We start from the raw sequence: 21,409 nt of genomic DNA, 5'->3' as shown, positions 1-21,409 counted from the left end.
TATGGCTGCTGTGCATAGGGCCTATTAACTAGACCTATGCGGCTGGAAACCGGGGTTCAGACATGCCCTCAGCCCTCCACTTCCGGTGGTGCGCCTATGTTTTCATTCCCTCTAACAATATTTCTCCACGGAACACTAACACCATTTCTCCCAAAGAACATGCATCGTTTTGGTTATAAGCCCACTTGTTTCTATGATGAAAGAACAAGTTAAAATGTTACTAACTTTCTGTGGTTTTATCGGCTCTGAGGACCCTATTGTTAAATGAGTTTCGGTTTGTTTCCAGTGGGAAGCGAGCGCACAGATGTAAATCCCGACCACTACCTTTGATTGGGTAAAGCGCGGCCTGCTTCCTGATCTGAAGGCCCGCCCACTTGTAAGCTAACACCATAGAGGTATAATATAACTAGAGCTATTCATTTCAATGAAATTGCTCAGTGGCGTTTTGAAGCACCCGGAAGCCTGCCAGAAGTAGAATTATTGAGACGTTTTTGGGGACATTTCGAGCAGCCATAGAGTTATGAGCATGCGCACTGCGGTCCTTTTTGCTTCCTACGGCAGCCCGTGTGTTGAGCCATGAACGCGAGATATGTATTAAATACACTCGAGATGCATATGTATATGTAAATGCATATGTATTTATGTATAATATGTTTACATATTTGTATTATATTATATATATATTTATATTTAGTATTTTTTGGTCGTGCATGTATTTCTCCCCGCCTGCAGTTCCAGCTTTGGCCACTGGGGTGGCGGCTTCAATGTTTCTCAGCAACTCTGGGGGCTTGGCTAACACGCGGACACGTTCTGAACGGGGCTACCGACAGATTCAGTAGCGCAGCTCTGAAACTGAGATCAGCTTATCATGAGCGACTTTGGGCTTGTTTTTCTGTAATGTCGCTTGTAAATATTGGTAGTAGCTGGTTGCGTTTTAGGGTTGTTTCTGAAGTGTAGTTGGTTATTTGGCCTTGCTTCCAAACGTTTTTGATTATTGTTTAACCTAGTGGTTCTCAAACATTTTCATGTCAAGGGCCCCCAAATGAATGTGTAATTGTCCACGGACCCCCATCTGAAATGATAATTTGTGCCAGGGGACCCCCGTACAAAATTTGTTGTTAAAATGTTTCAAAAATATTCCACATTTTGCACTTTTTCCCCTCATGATTTAAAAAAAAAATAGCCGATCTACAAGCTCACAACTCGTTGCGACCTTGTAGATCGTCTATTTTCAAATAGCTAACGTATGCGCGTCGGTTTGAAGTGCTCGTGTGGCCTGTAGTCACTTCTTTTGGGCTTGTTTTCATAGATCTGGTTGCTTGTTTCTCTCGTAAAATCTGTCGAGGTGTGGCAACACTGAAAGCAACTCTTAGGCCAATGGAAAACACAGCTGTTGAGGGCCACCTTAGTCTCACATGCTTTTATTCTCACTTATACCTAATTAAACCAATTCATTATCCACCAAGAGCTCAATTACTGAACAAGGTTGCGCTAATGAAACAAGTTGTCATTCCTAAAAGTCCCAGAGGCTCTCAGACTACGAAAATAACCTTACACTCACCTTCCCAAATGGAAGGCCGCTGGCAGGAGGGTTCAGGTTAAATGCAAGAAAGCGGCTTTTGCCATGTTTTCAGTGGTGGAAGAAGTACTCACAGTTTTTGTTTAAGTAAGTGGGTCCATTTGGTTCCATCTGTACACTCTCAGAGTTACACCCTCTCAAGGAACCATGAGGGTCCCTGGACCACACTTTGAGACCCACTAGTATTTCTAGTGAGCCAACATCCACAATATCAGCACCCTGATATCAGCACCTTTGACCAGAATGGAACAGAGCCTTCATTAGTATCATTGGTAACACCTGTGAAGGAAGCAAGAAGAGGCCCATTTTTTCTCCAAAATGGCTGCTGTGCATAGAGCCTATTGAGAGCTTGTTGTGAGCTTGTTGTGAGCTTGTTGTGAGCTTGTAGATAGCTTGTAGATCGGCTAATTTCAAATAGCCTAAGTACTTATTTTAGTACTGACAACAAAAGTCTGAGTTAATTCATCACTCAGGATTTTCTCTGTATCTCTGTATAGAGCAGCATGATAGTATCATACTCCTGTCTTGCTTCACCCGCTGAGTGACAGCTGATCCCTGCCAAGTCCCCTATCAGCTGACGCTCAGCTGTAACTCTGTCATTGATTAGCTTGCTGTTTTCCCCGCCTGTGGCATTCCATGTACATTATGCACATAGAAGGGCAAGGAGGTCCCACAACAGAGCCATGCTGCCAAACATAATACATGCTTAATTATGTTAGCTAAATTACTGTTTTCATATGCAAATAATATATTTTGTTTTGACGAAAGGGGTCCTGACAGAATAACATTAAAGCGGCACTATGTAACTTTCTTTTAAAGGGGCTACACCATGAATTTCATTTTTTTTTAGGTTTTTAGTATTTTTTGGGCTCCCCAGTGTCTCTTGTACCCAAAAAAATATTTTTTTTTAACATTCAGTCATTCATGCTCATTTCATGGATTTCCTGAATGGGCGTGTCTGAACAGGCCATTTCAGAATGGCTGTGCAAGTGATGTCACTTGCACAGCTTTTGCATTGACGATGGCCAGACAGAATTGCTCAGTAGCTCCCCCCTGCCCAATAGGACGTTTTGGTATTGCAGCTGAAAAAGCTTGGAATGACAGACAGTCAGATTGTGAGAAAAAATATCTGGATTTTTTTTAGGCTTACAACCTGTTTGCAACGTATTAGGGGGCAATATTTATATATAATATTTTTTTTTTTAATTCATGGTGTAGCCCCTTTAATGAATAAAATGTAATTTTGTCCAATCTGTATGTAGGTAGAGTATGTTAATACAATATAACTTACACAATTAGGGTGCTTGTATTTAGTCTCCCTGTTCTTTTATTGAGACAGTTAGATCCTGTGTCTAGGTGAGACATGACCTTTGACCTTTGGCACGATCCTGTTTCTGGTTTGACACAAATTTTGACCAGTAGGTCAAGATTCAATTCATCCGCTGAACAAGCAGGCAGGCTCTATTAGCTCAATGGTAAAAATGTCAGCACTTGTGCAGGAGACCTGGATTCAAATCCGGGGAGGAAGAGGAAAGTTACATAGTTTTAAGTTACTCTTTTTTTTTTTTTACCTACATTTTTATTACCACTGTAAGTCAACGTCACATGAAAGTGTCTTTTATTTGAAAACACGGTACATTTACAGGTTACTATGTGTATAAAAAAAGGAAACTCATCAGGCTCAAAGAGGAGTAAAATGGTCTCTGCCCATCCATATTATAATGTCATCATTAACGGGTGAGGCAACTGACCCGAGCCATCATCATCAGGATTCGGTTATATTTGCATCGAATGAAAGCACTGCATAATGATAGAATGGCCTATGCATTTTAGCCATGTGAAATAATGCGCTTCTATTTGCATATAATCATTTTATGTAGAACGACTCTATGTCTTTTATTTGAAAACATGTACAGGTTACTATGTACATAAAAAAGGAACAGATAATTTAGCTACAGAGCATAACCTCATGTCTGCTTTTACTATGCAGAGGGGTACTATTAAAAATAAAATCAGCAGGCTACTCATCATCCAGTTTCAGAACCACACTGGTGCACAAGTTCAGTCAGATCACAGCACGCTCGGACAACTTTGTCAAGGATTTTCATGTCCTGCCTGTTTGGAACCAGCAGGCTAGGTTTATGCTAATCTGAGTTCCCAGAAGTTTTCGCCAGCTCTCGCATACAAACGGGACAGGCAAGGAACTTCTGGGCCAGAGCCCTGGTATTTGTGGGCGGGATGTAACTTACACTCAGAATCTGAGCGGACACGCCTCTTACCGGTATGAGAGCTGTGCAACTCGTCTAAACAATCCGACGAGAGGCAAACAGCAGTACACAACGATGGCGGCCGCAATATCTCTATTTCCCTATTTACATGCAACACCCACTGCATGTGGATCCCGCCCCCTTTTCTTCATTGGCTGTTGATTTGAATCAGAACGCAGTGGCCGTGCCCCTGTTGTTCAGGCTTTGAGCCGAAGCCTCCCAGACTAGGTTTATGCATCAGAGTGATGGGTACCCTACCATTTAATTATATATGGTAATGTATGGTACTAGTTGCGTATAGTATAGTTTCTTCCACGTCTTTTTCTGTCATCTGGGCTGTCAGACAACCAAGCCGTGCATCGTCTCTTTGTTACGTCGGAGACCTGGCTGGCTTCCATTTGGGAATGCGGTGAAAAGTTAGTCCGTTGTCCATTTTAGCCCCTTTATTCTCACCTCGTCGATGGTGAGAAGCCGTGGAACAGTTTTTCATACAACAATTCATTCCAATTTTTGCGAAACAATGCTGAAAGAGCACCAACTAGCAGGCTACTACTAGCGAACCTCCGAGTGAAGGCAGGGCCGGACTGGGACAAAAATTCAGCCCTGGCATTTTGGTCCGAACCCCCCCCCGGGCCGTTTTGTCAACGGGGGGGGGGGGGGGGGGTTCACTGTTTCAGCCCAGCCCTGCAAATGAACTCTGCAGCTGCACTGAGGCCCCTGCTGGAAAGCATCCCAGCCCAAACATTAATGTAACTAATAATTGGCCCGCGCGACCCAGAAATTACTGTAATAATCCTAAAACGGGAGCGAAAATATTTTTCAAAAAAAAAAAAAACGACCAACCGGGCATTTGCGCGGTACGCCAATTGGCCAGTCCGCCCCTGAGTGAAGGGAGATATCGACCCCACCGACCAGGGGCGGGGCAAGCCGCAGCCACGGAGTGACGTCAGCCTTGCTTGCCCTATTGTCTAAGTAATAGCCAGCCTAGGGAGAGCCCAGAGCCGAGCTCATGCCTCCTTCAATGCATGCGAGCTAACAAGCTAACAAGGAACACGTTATTCCAACCAGTTCCTTTCCCCTAGTGTACGACTAGTTCAACAAGTGACGCTCAACAACAATGACATATTTTAATCAGAACAAAATGTCAATGTTGCACACCTCCAGAAAGACACCATGGTACTTTGTCAGGCTTTATGATTGGACAGCCTGAGGGAACCTTGATATCCGTTGTCATGGATACCTTTTCTGCCTCTACGTACTTCATTGTTTTGGTCTGAACTGGATTTAAACATGACGGGGAAAGAGGAAAAGCTATCAAAATAAATAAATTGCAATAGAAGACAACAGAACCCTTCCTCCGGGGGGCTTCAATTAGGTATAAAAATGCCGAACATAAAAAGTGAGTCCAGTGACTTATTTTGAAAGTGCAATAAACTGTAATTGAGCTTTAAATAACTGTTATGGATTATGCAGCAAACATAAACAAACAGCATTTTTTTCTGCTCAGTATTCCCTTTGTTAAATGTGAATTATGAATGCACATTATTCTGTGTATTGTGAACATGATTCCATACATGAATAACTGCTCACTAATGATGTGTATTGTCAAGGTTATTCCATACATGATTGCTACCTTTCTCTGCGTTCAACCTACACACACACACACACACACACACACACACACACACACACACACACACACACACACACACACACACACACACACACACACACACACACACACCTCATTAATATAACAAGCTAGCAGTCCATGTATTCAGTGTCCACTTCTACATCTTAATCAGTGGTGACCACTGCTTCCTGTCATTAATACTTATCAATATTAATTACAGTATTTAACTGTGTGTTTGATCATACAGCCTACGTGTCCCTTTGTGTGTATGTAATGTGTGCTCGTCCGTCCATACGTCCGTCTACGTGACTATCCTCAGGAGATTACTAAATTACTGCACTGGTCCTCATCTTCCATAATGCCCACCCCCCTCCCCCTCCCCCCAACACACACACACACGCACACGCACACGCACACACACACACACACACACACACACACACACACACACACACACACACACACACACACACACACACACAGTGCTCTATCACATTGAGTATAATGAAGCTTCAATCAGGCATTTAGTTCAGAGAGCGAGCAGCGGTCACTGAGAAGCAGCGTATCGACTAACTGTCAGAAAGTTATTTCCAGGCGTAGCTTTACGAATAGCCCTGCTCCTGCTCTCCCATTGCTCTGTGCCTCTGCATGGGCTGAGTAGACCACACACACACACACACACACACACACACACACACACACACACACACACACACACACACACACACACACACACACACACACACACACACACACACACACACACACACACACAGAGCCAGCCTGGGGTCAAGGACACACAGGCACACCCAGAGTTTGGGGTGATGAAACAAATGGGGGATTTGTTAATAGGTGGGGGAGACAAATGCAGAGCAGAAGTCACTGCAGCAAGAACATCATGACATAAGCAGGGGTGCACATAACTGGTGCGCAGGTGCGCATGCGCACCCAAAATTAATAATGCGCGGCACATCAGACGACGCGCTTTTGCGTACCAACAGCTGGGACAGGAATTTCCAAGCTTTTATTTTTGAGCAAAACTAAAAAATAAAAGCCTGGAGATCGAGGCTAGGAATTTACTTCCTGAAGCCACACTCACACAATCACGCTAAAGCACGCGTCGGCCCCATGTACAGCCATTAGGCGCAGGGGGAGTGGACGCATGATGCACGTGATTGTGTGAGTGTTGCCTCGCATCGCAGCTCACTGCACGCAGCCAGCAGCGGCCGTTAGAGGCACTCGTCACCGATGATGAACGCACCGCAATGGTGCAACATATGCCATGAACGTCCCAATCTGGCGGATAAAAGCAGCGCAGCACAGGGCACCAACCTTGCGGTTGAGAAAGCTGATGATGTGGTCAGTTTGACTTGTCATCATGAGTCTGTTTCTTCTGTCCAGAAGAAATCACCCACATTCTTTATACAAAACAGACTCATTATCCAGTGCGTGTAGGTATTATATCATCAGTTTTCGTTTTGTATCTGATGTGCAGAGCGGTGTACTGTATATTATTGTTATAGTAGTAATCCACTGTTCTCTTTGCTGCCTTCAGGTCTCTGAACTATGGAGGGATAGGAGCCATTATAGGCCATGAGCTGACTCATGGATATGATGACTGGGGTAAGAATGACAACAACTATTTCATAGCGCGGCACCAAGTGCCGCGCTACAAGCTTGTAGATCTGCTATTTTTGAAAAATAGTGAAAATGTGTGCAAATCTTTGAATATATATATATTTTTAAAGCGAACATGGGGGGTCCCTGGAACAAAATATTTTGATGGGGGTCTGCGGCCAAATACATATTATTTTGGGTGTCCTTGACGTGAAAAAGATTGAGCACCACTGATATAGAAACACACGTTTTTCAGAAAACTGTGTTTTTGATTTAGGAGACATGTAGAATCGGCTTCAGGTCTCAATGGGTTAATGATCCATCAATCGATCGAGTGTTCTGGCTTGGAGCAATGGAACTAACGTTGTATACTTTAAATTAAGATCTTTTTAATATTAATGTTTTATTATCATCAAACTGTTATATATATATATATAAAATTAATTTGCGTTTTGACAATTATTTGGGGGCCCACTTGCAATATCCCCATGGCCCGCCACTGGTGACTGATCACTGACTGGCTGAAAAAGAAAATTCACAGAGCAGCTGTTTTTAGTGTGTGATATTCCACCCTGTCATCATCCTAACCCTGGACCCCCGCCTCTTGCTCCTCATCTTAGTGATGCAATGGTTCATGTCCCTAGGGGGCCAGTACGATCGCCACGGCAACCTCAAGCAGTGGTGGACGGAGGACTCGTACAGGAAGTTCCAGAAGAGAGCCGAGTGCATCGTCAAGCTGTACGACAACTTCACCGTGTACAACCAGATGGTGGGTTACATGCAACACATACGCACGCACGCACGCACGCACACACACAGCTCCTCAAAATCCTATGTCTAGAGTAAAAAGTGGAGCGTGGTTAACATTATTGGTGCTTTTCCTTCTCCCCCTCTGTTCAGGTGAATGGTCGTCTGACTCTGGGCGAGAACATAGCTGACATGGGAGGTCTCAAGCTGTCTTACTACGTAAGTATAACATCCCATGAGAACCATCTATCTGTTCGGTGCTGGTGCACATGTTTACCAAACTAGGCTACAGTGGTGGAGTGGCACATTTACCCACTTAACCCATTAAGACCTGGAACTGTGTCATTTTTAGATTTGAGCTAAAAAGCATTATTTTACACTTTGGGCTATTCAAAAATAGCAGATCTACAAGCTCGTAGCGCGGCACCGAGTGCCGCGCTACGAGCTTGTAGATCTGCTATTTTTGAAAAAATCGTGAAAATGTGTGCAAATCTTTGAATATATATTTTTAAAGCAAACATTTTTAAATCAAATCTTTGCTTCTGGGTAGTCCCTGGAACAACATATTTTGATGGGGGTCCGCTGCCAAATACATATAATTTTGGGGGTCCTTGACATGAAAAAGATTGAGCACCACTGATATAGAAACATACGTTTTTGAGAATACTGTTGAGATTTATATTAGGAGACATGTAGAATCGGCTTCAGGTCTCAATGGGTTAACCACTTCAATCCTATATAACGTGTCCCCCAGGGGTCTACACTAGCCCCCCCCCCCCTCTGCACAAAATATCCTCACCAAAAACACTACAAGCTCACAACGTGTCACATTTCTGAGAAGTGAGAATGCATCTGAATTTGTTGGTGTTCTGTCCCTTCATGATTTGCGTTTGTCCATTCTCTCTCTCTCTCTCTCTCTCTCTCTCTCTCTCTCTCTCTCTCTCTCTCTCTCTCTCTCTCTCTCTCTCTCTCTCTCTCTCTCTCTCTCCAGGCATATCAGAAGTGGGTGAGGGAACATGGTCCAGAGAGACCCCTGCCCGGCCTTAAATACACCCATGAGCAGCTCCTCTTCATTGCCTTTGCACAGGTACCAGCTCTGACTGTGTTCCACGATGCAGCAGATCAACAGCAGATGAATGGAGGCGTTTTAATGGCTGATTGATTGTTCTCTGTCTCATCAGAACTGGTGCATGAAGAGGAGATCTCAGTCTATCTACCTGCAGCTGCTAACCGACAAACATGCACCAGAGCACTATAGGTACACGCACGCACACACACACACACACGTACGTACGTACGCATGCATGCACGCACGCGCAAACACAGGCCGTATTAGAATTAATCAACCCATTGAGACCTGAAGCCGATTCTACATGTCTCCTAAATCCCAACAGTTTTCTGAAAAACGTATGTTTCTATATCAGTGGTGCTCAATCTTTTTCATGTCAAGGACCCACAAAATGATATGTATTTGGCCGCGGACCCCCCTAGGGCTCATAGCGCGGCACTCGGTGCCACGCTATGAGCTTGTATATCTGCTATTTTTGAATAGCCAAAGTGTAAAATAATGCTTTTTAGCTCAAATCTAAAAATGACACAGTTCCAGGTCTTAATGGGTTAATACAACTACTGCAATTACTATAGTTAGGCTGGAGCACACCTACACACACACACACACACACACAAAGTACAGCTTACAAGGCTGTCACATTGCACATTTTACATGTACAGGTGGTAGTCATCAGGGACGCGGGAAGTGGGGTGCTGAGGGTGCTGCAGCACCCCCTGCCGTTGTGAGGGGAAAAAAAAAAAAAGGCTGAAGGCGTGCGTGTGTGTGTGTGTGAGAGATTTTCTCCGGTGGGCGCGGCTCCCCCAAAAGAATTAAATCACATAACCCTAATCCAACCCTAACCCTAACCCTAAAACCGAAATAAAGTAACAAAAAAAGTAACTTTATCCGCGGGAAACCCGAAAAAAATCGCGCGCGCGCATGAGGGACCCATGCACGTGCATGTGTCCCGTTTACCAGCACCCCTTGCTCTAAAGTACTTCCCGCGTCCCTGGTAGTCATGGAAACCCTATCTATTATCAAGAGCTCGTCAAATCTGCATGAGAGCTGTAAATGAATGTTACAATATTTAACAGAAATGTTAAAAGCTACATCTGCCTCATTATAAGCAATATACACAGCTTTTGTTCCACCTACTGTATGAATTTCCGTCCGAGATGTTCATAAAATGTGGGCAGGAGGGATGCTAATGCTTGATTAAAATGATACATTTTATCTGACTTTAATATTCACATTTTGCTTTGGAAAGTTGTTTGGTGTCAGTGAGTAATTTGATAATTAGTGCCCTTGAATTAATTTGTGTGCTCAAATTATAAAAAAAGTGTTGCTCTCTCATTTGTAGTCAATGGAATCAGCTTAATCCTGTTCTCACCTTCCTATTAAGCAGCCAGTACACACCGTCCTGACTACCATAGACTGACTATAAGTCAGTGGATCAGTCTGATGAAAGGTGTGGGAAAGGTTGCTGAATGCAAGCACTCTGCGTACAGCACAGACAGTCGGCTGTTATGGAGCTAGAACTTGGGCTTGACATTAGCTAAACACGTGAACATGCCTGCATCATGCTTAACTGCAGGGGCTTACAGCATTTATACTGTACATTCACATGAATTCAAATTATTTCAGAAATCATGGGAAAACAAAAAGATGGTTAGGGTCACAGGACATAGACAGTGGGATTATTTCACTCTCATTTAATAGACATTGGGTTTATTTCGCTGTCATTTAATAGACATTGGGTATTTTTCGCTCTCATTTAACCCATTAAGACCTTGAACTGTGTCATTTTTAGATTTGAGCTAAAACGCATTAATTTACACTTTGGGCTATTCAAAAATTGCAGATCTACAAGCTCATAGCGTGGCACAGAGTGCCGCGCTATGAGCTTGTACATTAGATCTGCTATTTTTGAAAAATCGTGAAAATGTGTGCAAATCTTTGAATATATATATTTTTAAAGCGAACATTTTTAACTCAAATCTTTGCTTCCCTGGAACAAAATATTTTTATGGGGTCCGTGGCCAAATACATATAATTTTGGGGGTCCTTGACATGAAGAAGATTGAGCACCACTGATATAGAAACACAGGTTTTTAAGAATACTGCTGAGATTTAGGAGACATGTAGAATCGGCTTCAGGTCTTAATGGGTTAATAGATATTGGGTACTTTCCGGTCTCATTTAATGTTGACGATTAGTTAAAACGATAAACAACACTATAGTGCGTGCATGCAACCAGCGGCAGCACAGAGTTCAGCACCATTCCACAGGTGACAGCCATCATGTCGTTTTGGACCCCGCCAATGAGCAATATCTATTATCAATAGCTAGAATGAGAAAAATTGGCCCAGCGGCCTGTCAGTTCTGTTCAAGTAGGCTACTCACCAATGTGGGCACTTTTGCTGTGGGCTCCATGCTATTAGACCTCGCAAGTAAGTCTCTATCGACGTGTGACAAACCACTGAATTGACTCAGTCGGTGAGCAATGCCTCAATACAACCGACAGCCGTCTACACCAGGGGTTCTCAAACCTTTTTGTGTCAAGGACCCCCAAAATGATATGTATTTGGCCGCGGACCCCCATCTCAAAATATTTTGTTCCAGGGACCCCCCAGAAGCAAAAATTTGAGTTACAAATGTTCGCTTTAAAAAAATATATATTCAAAGGTTTGCACAAATGTTCAAGATTTATCGAAAATGGTAGATCTACAAGCTCATAGTAGATCTACAAGCGTCACTCTGCGCCGCGCTATGAGCTTGTATATCTGCTATTTTTGAATAGCCAAAGAATGAAACATGGATAAAGGGGTTAAAATGATTCTGACGCTTTATTTTATTTTTTTATCTAAATTTTTATCCCACGATTTTGTAACCCCTATTTTTTCACCCAGTGCCAATGCCTAAGCGTGTAATCCTGGGCACTACCTTGCCTCTGCCAACCTAGGGAGGCCAGGGCCGAGCTCATGCCTCCTTCAATGCATGAGAGCCAACTGACCTTCTTGTCACCTGACAGGGGGGAGTTTCCCTGGTTGGACGTAGCGCGTGGAAGGAACACGTTATTCCAACCAGTTCCCTTCCCCTCCATCAGGCTGGCCAGGGGGAGGCAGTATAGTGACCAGGATTACTGCATGTTTTTTGTGAGGGTACCTACCCTAGGAGACACGGGGAGAACATTTTCTGACGCTTTATTAACACATTTTGCTCGGGACCCCCTGGTACCCCCCCCAAGGACCCCTGAGGGTCCCCGGACCCCACTTTGAGAACCAATGGTCTACACACCTCACACACAAGTTTAATCCTTGGTCTCCCCATATATTCATCGTATCACTTTGGATTATGTATTTTCAGCATATCGCCCTGCCCTGCTATGTTTCTCCACAGTAACATGTGTTCACTGTCTCCTGCAGGGTGATTGGCAGCGTGTCTCAGTTTGATGAGTTTGCCCGTGTGTTCCACTGTCCCAAGGGGTCACCCATGCACCCTGTGGACAAGTGCTCCGTATGGTGACCTCTGCACGCTGGACCACGCCCGGGCTGACCTTTGACACCTTCACAGCCTCCTCCTCGTCCACTTCCTGTCTCGGATGACCGGTTCTGTCTTTAGTTTTTCGTCCTGTTTCATCTCCGTGCTGGATGTGCATACTGTAACTCCTCATTTCCCACACGTACAAGACAGCGCAATCTTTATTTAATATTATTGGTCAGTAGGAAACACAGTTAGCAAGCATCATTATCAAACTACATGTTACATTTACATGCCATTTGATTATAAATATTTGTCTATGTTTAGATTAGCATTTATTTTCAAATCATGTATTTTTGTATCTCAAATGATGTAGACATAGTACATTGTGCGTATAAGTTACATAAGCGTCTTATATTAAATTATACGTTTCAAATATTATTATTACTACTATTATTATTATGGTGGTATGTGGCATAAGCTCAAAGATGGAGCGGTCAACTTGCTTATCTAAAACAGAATATGGATTGGAAGCAAAATAAGCTTCCCTGGACTGAAGGACACAAGAGACAGAGAGGACTTGAGGAAATGTTCCTGCCTAAATGAAGATGGACAAAGATGGATTTACAATGAACTGGAGTCAGTACCACTCCTCTGCCTGCCAACATTATAGAGTGTTTTTATTTTGGGAACTGACATTGTGTTGCAACGTTGTCCTCTTGTGGTTAAAAGAGGAATGGTCACTGGTGAAACGTCCACGTCTTTCTGCACCGACATCTAAATACTGTGAATGTTTGTATGTTTTTTAAGATCTGTCATGTTTTGTTTTGTTTGTTTTTAAACAGGTGACTCCATTGTGATCTTTTACCTCAGGATTTGTCGCAAGTAATGACGCCACAAAATGCTAAAGGGAGGGTGTTGTCTGCCTGTCTGTCTCTTACATTCAACTCCTTTTGGATACAGTGATGAACTGACAGATTCATCACCAGTGGACTTGGAAAAGTTACTGAACCTTTGATCTAGAGTACCCCGACCGCACGGCTGTTTTTCACTCTGTAGTTCCTGGTATGGTTGGATGCCTGGAAACACGACTTGTGGGCCCCAGTTTGATTGGAAATCGAAGTCTCCCCCCTTCAACCAGATTACTTACTAATTTTCCTGCATTCCCCCATGAACTCTCATTAACCCCAGACAAACTACACGAGAACTGAGTAATCTGAAAGGGAATGGTCATTTCCCCTGCTCCCATTCACTGGCAAACAAAAAAATCAATTCTGTACATAATGTGTGCCAACCGTTGACTACACTACATACATTTGTACGGTGTTATTTGAAGATTTAACTTTTGTATGCAGACTCTGCTGGTACAAAATATTGCTATTTTTGTGCAGCTGGAAACCATTGCCGATACGATGATTGTACAATTTGATGAGAGCGCATGTTCCCCCCACAGTGTTCGAAAACCACAAACCACTCTGGTTCGACATTCAGTACAGTCATTTTCAACTATCTCTCTCACGCACACACAGTCCTCTGACCTGCAGCTGCTGGGTTGTATGTGGTTGCTATCTCCTATCTGTTGGTGTTCAGTGTTTGGAATAAATACGTGGAATCACTAGTGTGTGACTGTGTTATGTTGTGTGTGTGTGTGTGTGTGTGTGAGTCTCCCTGGAGTTCGTGGTACGGTCGGTAGCTTGGAAAACATGACTTGTGCGGGTCCCGGTTTTATTGGAAATAAAACCGTGTGTGTGAGCGTGCGTCCAGCCAGGCGCGTCAGGGTGATTGCGTGAGCAGCTGTGTGCGTCCAGGCCTGTAACAGCCGGCGATGCGGGCCAGCTCTCTCTTTGCCTCCCAGCGTTGGATGATGGACGTCCATCTCTCCCACTCTGGCTCACCTTCTCCCAGAGCCTGAGGACAAGAATCACACACCTCATTTATTAACCTGACGACAATCCTCAGCAAGCACAGGAGATCTGGATCGTCTCCTAATGGACCAGGTGCGTGAAGATGGCAGGGAAACTGAACCAAAACGTGTCCGTTTGGGCCGTTCCCTGCATGGCCAATCCCGTCAAATATGTACAACCATGCCTGACGTCAAGTCTCTGACTGCACTAGAGCAGTGGTTTTCAAAGTGAGGGCCGCGGCCACCAGAGGCAATTGGAAAAGAGAGGAAAATTAAAGATTAAGAAAAAAAGATATAATAATAATTATATATATATATATATATATATAGCCTCAAATAGCCATAGCCATGGGCTATTTGAGGGTCCCTGGCATGACACATTTGGGAACTCTTGCACTAGAGTACAAGCCGATACGAGCTGCTTTGCATTGTGGGATGGATATAAAAAGAATATTAGCCCCCCATCAACAGGCTAATAATTCTTTATCAACCTGACCCCAGTTCCCTAACTTACAGCGCAGTCTAATTAGTTCAGGGGGGGTTAATCCATCTCTAACCCCCCCCTTACATAGTAATCCCAGCGGGTGTGAATCACAGGGATTTGCTTAGTGGAAGTAATAACTGTCACCTGGAGGCAAATCTGTTTGTCAAACAGCAGAGCCGCTTCCCTTCCGCTCTGTCGGCTCCTGTTTGGTCCGCCTCCGTAGGCTACGACGGCGCCAACAACTTCATTATCATTATTGAACAGAAGATGACACACACTGAGGTCAGTTAACCGTAGCCGAGGGGCAACGTCTTCCAACGACGCAAAACACATTCACAGGCCCGGGTGCGTGACCTTCTGTTATGTCTTTCTGCTGCGGCCGAGTATGATTTATAAATTATGTTTTATGATGCTTGTGTGGAACTAAACCGCAATTCAAAAAAAGCCCCGGCTGTCCGTTGTGAAGTGGAACGGCTCGATAGAACTCATTATGCATTCCGGCCGCGTGCGCTCCCTCTCCAAACAATCTCCGCCACATGCATTCATTTGGGAATGGCAGTAGATCCACTCTGCAATTGAAAATATACCCCGCTCATAAAAAAGCCTCACAGGGGACAAACACTCAGCCAGCAGTGCTTTTAGAGCTAAGCGGCTTTATGAAAGCCGCGGAGGACTTAAATATTTGATAAGATAATGATGGGCTAAAACTCTTTGTCCTATGAGAGAGGGTCTCGCTCAGTGAATGCTCAAACACTCTGGGGCTAAATTGCTGAATATGTTTAATTTACTAGATCAATGCCTCTGTGTGCTTGTATCCACTTGGCTGAATGAATAGGAGCTTTTAAGGAAAACTGTTTTTTTACGACTAGCTAAAATGACAAAAACAAAACAAAAAACCATGGTTGTGACCAAAATACAACCTTTAGCAACAAACACAGGAAGGAAAATCAGTGGATGAGATCATTTAGGGATAAGACTATGTTAGAGAGGAGATAAGCACCTGTGAGTCAAACTTGCAGTGAGTGGGCATAGGATCCTGCTGCCCGGAGTTCTGGTTTTTTTGTGGTCCATTTGCAAATGGATTTATGACTTTTTAAGTGACAGAAAACAAGCTGTCAAAGTCGGCAAATTAATCTCACAATCCAAGGTTTTGAACACAGGTGCCCCCCAGGGCTGTGTTCTATCTCCTTTTCTATATTCTGTCTACACTTATTTCTGTCAATCACACACTAACTCAGTCCTGTTGTTTAAATTTGCAGATGACACCTCTGTGGTAGGCCAAATTACAGACAGTGATGAATCAGGCTATCGTAAGGAGATAGATGACCTGGTGAGGTGGTGTGAGAACCACAATCTCATACTTAACATCTCAAAAACCAAAGAGATTGTTGTCGACTTTAGGAGGAAGTACAAAACCTCCCTTCCTCCTCTCTCCATAAATGGAGTAGAGGTTGAGAGGGTCTCCTCGTTCCGGTTCCTCGGAACCACCATCCACGAATCCCTATCATGGGAACTCAACACAAGCCTCAAGGTCAGCAAATCCCACCAGCGTCTCTACTTCTTGCGGCAGCTTAGTAAGTTCAAGGTCAGTAAAACAGCCATGATACACTTCTATAGGTCTGTCATTGAGAGCGTGCTTACCTTTTCTATACTTGTCTGGTACGGTAACACAACCGCACAGGACAGGACACGGTTGGAGAGGGTTACACGTCAGGCAGCTAGAATAATTGGTTCGAGTCTTCCATCGCTGTCATCACTCTATCCCACTAGACTGATGAAGAGGGCTAAAAAAAATCATAGCCGATCATTCACATCCAGCCCATCACCTTATCAATCTCCTCCCATCAGGTAGGAGATTTGGCAGCATTGGGAGTAGGACCTCCCGTTTTAGAGACAGCACATACCTCCAAGCAATCAGGCACCTTAACGACGCTCTTGCACTACGTACTAGACGGTATGCACTTTAAATATGCACTTTAAAATGCTACATACTTGCACTTTCTACTGTCTGTACTGTATACACATGCCAAAGCTGCAGCGTACATTGTTCCTGCTGTTCTGTTGTTTTTTTGTTCTTCTTCTTTGTGTTGTTGTTTTTTTTGGGCTGTCTTGTATGTGAGAGGAATTACCAAGGCAATTTCCTATCAAACTTGTTTTGAAATGGCAAATAAATACTTGAACTTGAACTTGAACTTAACTCTGAGAGTGTACAAATGGAACCAAATGGACCCTTACAGGTCCATTTGGTTCCGTTTGTACACTCTCAGAGTTACACACCCGTAAGGGGCCATTTGGAAGCCCATGAGGGTCCCTGGACCCCAACTGTAGACCCACTGGTGTAACAGAGTGTTTCCAGTGAGCCAACATGCACAATATCAGCACCCTGACTCTGTTTGACCAGAATGGAACAGAGCCTTCATTAGTATCATTGGTAACACCTGTGAATGTCTTCATAATATGGCTGCTGTGAATAGAGCCTATTGCTAAGATAGTGCAAGGTAGAGATGATGCTTTCCTTATTTTGTTTTCTATTCAGTTTCTGTAATCCTAACTTCAGTTGGTAATAAACAAACACACTTCCGTTGTTTTTTTGTATTTGTGGTACTTGCAGTATAGTAGTGTTACCCCTGTTTAACCTCTAGACTACATTAAGGTCGTAACAGTTTGGGTGTGTGAGAGACAGAGAGTGAGAGAGTCGGGTGTTAAACATAATGTAGACGAACACAGCACAAACAGTCAGCGACTTTTAAAAACCTTTACAACCGATGTCGGTATAGTGGTCGTGACAAAGTCAGTTTGATGCGTCTGGGCCTTGAGAAGAGTGAAGGAGAGTCATGGAGAGGTGTGTGTGTGTGTGTGTGTGTGTGTGTGTGTGTGTGTGTGTGTGTGTGTGTGTGTGTGTGTGTGTGTGTGGGGGTGGTAGCTAGGAGAGGAGAGAAGGGTTGTTAATAAGCTGATGTGGTGTGTAGATCCGTTCTACCTGCTGCGACTCCATCCTGGCATCATGCGGCTTCCCGATGGCCTCGTCTTCGTCCCGCTGCAGCTTCCTGGAGCTCTCCTCCGGATTCTGTCAAGATAACACGACTTTACTCACTATTCACTAACACAATGTTTCAGACATTCAGAGGGGGAAGTCAAGGTTACGATAAGACAATTATTAATGATTAAAGAGATTGGGAGATGAAAGGTGGGTTGTTGCAGTTTTAGTTAGGGTACCAAGAGTCAGGAGACAGGAAGCTTCACAGACTTCATATCTACAAGCTCACAACGCGTCGCATCGCGACGCGTTGTGAGCTTGTAGATCGTCTATTTTCAAATATTTAGTACTTTTACTTTTGGTACTTTAAGTACATTTTGATGCCAATACTTTTGTACTTTTACTAAAGTACATTTTTAATTCTGGACTTTTACTTGTAACAGAGTATTTTTTTATATTGCAGTATTGGTACTTTTACTTAAGTAAAGAATTTGAGTACGGTACTTTTTCCACCACTGCTTATGTATGGTCTATATGTGACAGACATGTGGAAAGGGTGGATAAAGGGTTGCGCTCAGAGCCCTGATGTATTTGACAGTGTGACAGCCCTCATGGACTTCACGTGAAAGCGCTTTCAAGCCCGAGTCCATAATAGTGGACATAAGGATTGGTCCATTGCCTCAAATTAAGAGCTAAAGGAGGCGAGTAAATTACGATGACAGGAGCACTCCTGTCCCCCACAGCAGAGAAGCATTTTTTTTTAACTGAATACTGTTTGGCTCTCAAAGACCTTGCTGTGATGCCTGGGCTCCGCACACACACAAAGTTCTCACTCTCCAGTGTGGATAGTGGTGCAATGGTGCCGTCTACCTGAAGTGCAAAGAAAGGTAACATCCATTAGGGCAGGGGGGGGGGGGGGGGGGGGTAAACTGGCATCGACTGGAATTATTTCAGCCATGTCACCATTTGCTAGACAGCCTGATGCACTTCGGCATGCCAAGTGCACAGCCTGCATCCAAGTTATGGCCAGTTTTACCCAGCTCCCGCGGGCTTTCCTCTCCCCTGCCAGCCAGACGGCCAGTCAACAGTTTGTCGTTGAGCACTGTTTTGCTCACTGCTTCTTTTTGTTAGGAGTTAGGCCTGTTTTTGTCTATGATTTACTTTCATTTGCATAGGTAGGGTGTCTTTGGTGCTTTGGTTCCAGTGTTGGGCAGTAACGAATTAAAAATAATATATTACTGTAATATTATTACTTTTCCCAGTACCGACGAGTAAAGTAAGGTATTATTCTGCTAAAACAGTAATATAATACCATATTACTGGGTCAAAAAAGGCCTCGTTACTCATTACTGATGACGAGCGTCATTTATTTTGCTCATTCATTCATTTAATATGTACTCTCTTTCCGTCTCTCGTAGAGGCGCGTTGTCGCTTCATGCAAAAAATAGAGCAGATCTACAAGCTATCAACCTACGTCAACAGAGATGATTCTTAGCTTGCAGATCAGTTCTTTTTAGCACGCAGCCTGCGCACAGTTATGACGTAGCGCATGACCCGTTTGCGAGCGCCGACTCGTTTATTTTGAGGCACGGAATTTACTTATAAGATATCGTTCGGATAGAATTTGGACCACATATACAAATGGACCCTAACGGGTCCATTTGTACACTCTCAGAGTTCAATTGACATAGATTTTATAATATAAATTGCACTCCAAGTGATAGAAATGCCATTAAATGGGGGTCTGTAGCCTAATGCATGTCAAACTGGGGGTCCTTGAAATTAAAATGGTTGAGAATCACTGCTAGAGCTGTAAAAAATCTTCTCTTATGGGGGTCCCTGGCATATCTTTTGAAATGGGGGTCCGTGGGCTAATAAGTGTCAATTTGGGGGTCCTTGACATGAAAAGGATTGAGAACCACTGCTCTATATCTCCGCTCCTCTCCCCCCCTTTGCACTTTGGCTAATTAATATTGACTGGTGTAAGATATGTTGAAAAGGTTAAGAATTTTTTTAACCTTTCCGCGGGGAAAAGTAATATAAAGTCATATGTAATATATTACTCTTGATTCCAAGTAATAAGTAATGTAATATTATTACTTTTCAAAGGAGTAAAAAGTAACAAGTAATATATTACTCTCCTAAGTAATATAGCCCAACACTGTTTGGTTCCTGGTGTTTTTGCGGGGCTGGGAAGACGGAGTGGGGCTGTAACACTTAATGAGTCGAGATGCCATTGAGAGAGAGGTCATTTTCTATCTCATGTACGGCACAGTTTGGGGGTTATAGTGCTTTTTATAAATAACCACAGAGATAAGAGATTATTTCCCCCACTTTCTTTTCCATTCACATATTTATTTCGCTCAATCCATGTTGTTTGTGTTTAGCTCCCATTCACAATAAATTTGAACTGCAAGGCATGTGACATTCTGTGCGGCACAATCTTCATCGTCTGATAAAGAGTAGTTCTCTTTTTTTTCAAGTTGTGGTTCAGTTTTGGATGTGCACGCTCTTAGGCATTCATTTTTAGATTAACCCTGAGAGAAATGTCTCGCACTGCACTTCTGGGTCTTCAGCCAGTGGTCGAGTAAATACGTTGTCATACAACTGTGTTGTGCGCCGAAAATACCCATGCAACAAGCTCTGCCAAATTCAGAGTGTGGTACTGTCGTACAACAAAGTATAAATAAATTAAGTATAACACGTACATGTACATAGTGAAGTAACAGCATTACCTTGATATTCTGACTAACATCTAGAGTGCCTCTGTTCTCCAGGTGCTGCCTCAGCTGGCTCGTCTGCAACCTGATACGAGCTTTCTGATTGGACACCAGCTTCTCCAGCTCCGACACCCGCCTTCGCAGCACCCGATTGGACTTGGACGTGTCACCTGACCTGTCAGACGAATCCTCAAGAGACCTTTTCGGCTGGAGACAGTAAAGAGTCAAAGACAGATTCAGGGGGGAGGGGGGGTATATACGCTGTGTCAAAACAAACTCCTTAAACTGGCCAGCTATCTAAGTGTGGTGCGCCCCCGCCCCTTTTGGGCGGGGGCGCGGGCGGGGACTTATTTCTTCTACAATAGAAGAGTTAAGACGTCACATTCTAATACAACCAAAATACCCAATCTCGGCACCGACCACAGTGGCGCACCTCGCTAATCATTAGACTCCCAACCCAGTACCACTGGGAGTGTGGGATGGACTCCCACTTGGGATAAACTTTTTCAGTCATCCGCGGACTACTTTTTTCGCCGATAAAGTATAGTTTTGGACCATGACGGAGGCGCGCCGACTCAGCAGACCTTGAGGCTGAGGAGTCGCGCCCGAGCGCCTCCAGGCGCGAGTGCCCGCGACGACCAGCCGAAGGTCTGCTAGTCGACTCAGCGCCGTCCGAGTTATGTACCGATAGGGACAGAATAGTAAATATTTTGGTGGGGACTACGTTTGCCCCACTGACTGCGTTTGGCCCAACTGCCACTCAAAGGGACTACTGGCCAATCACATTGCGTCTTTCCCGGGACTTAACCAGCTCTCAACTTCCGGTACACAAACGCACTACATTCCCAAAGCTGGCCTTAAACTGATACTCAGTGTCAGTTTGGGCCACTGAGGGTAGCGGCTACAACAGTTTCACTTTCACAGATCGTAGTGATAGATAGCACTGATATA

General features: G+C 44.0%; 2 protein-coding genes across 2 annotated transcripts in view; one reads left to right on the top strand and one right to left on the bottom strand.

The window, feature by feature from the left end:
* ecel1 (endothelin converting enzyme-like 1) overlaps positions 1-13,903 on the top strand; it is a 59,484-nt gene extending 45,581 nt beyond the window's left edge. The window contains exons 14-19 of the mRNA XM_084063926.1: positions 7,035-7,102; positions 7,741-7,865; positions 7,997-8,062; positions 8,835-8,930; positions 9,025-9,101; positions 12,320-13,903. Coding sequence (XP_083920052.1) covers positions 7,035-7,102; positions 7,741-7,865; positions 7,997-8,062; positions 8,835-8,930; positions 9,025-9,101; positions 12,320-12,419 — 532 coding nt within the window. The 3' untranslated portion in view covers positions 12,420-13,903. The remainder of the gene's footprint in view (positions 1-7,034; positions 7,103-7,740; positions 7,866-7,996; positions 8,063-8,834; positions 8,931-9,024; positions 9,102-12,319) is intronic.
* Positions 13,904-14,147: 244 nt separating this feature from the next.
* ccdc150 (coiled-coil domain containing 150) overlaps positions 14,148-21,409 on the bottom strand; it is a gene marked incomplete at both ends in the record, with an annotated part of 25,085 nt that continues 17,823 nt past the window's right edge. The window contains 4 exons of the mRNA XM_084064739.1: positions 14,148-14,282; positions 16,403-16,417; positions 17,742-17,828; positions 20,474-20,665. Of these exons, the coding sequence (XP_083920865.1) occupies positions 14,148-14,282; positions 16,403-16,417; positions 17,742-17,828; positions 20,474-20,665 (429 nt within the window). The remainder of the gene's footprint in view (positions 14,283-16,402; positions 16,418-17,741; positions 17,829-20,473; positions 20,666-21,409) is intronic.

The sequence above is a fragment of the Gymnoscopelus microlampas genome (genome assembly GCF_963454915.1).
Source record: "Gymnoscopelus microlampas genome assembly, chromosome: 8".
Taxonomy (NCBI): domain Eukaryota; kingdom Metazoa; phylum Chordata; class Actinopteri; order Myctophiformes; family Myctophidae; genus Gymnoscopelus; species Gymnoscopelus microlampas.
This window is presented reverse-complemented; position numbering and strand designations above follow the sequence as displayed.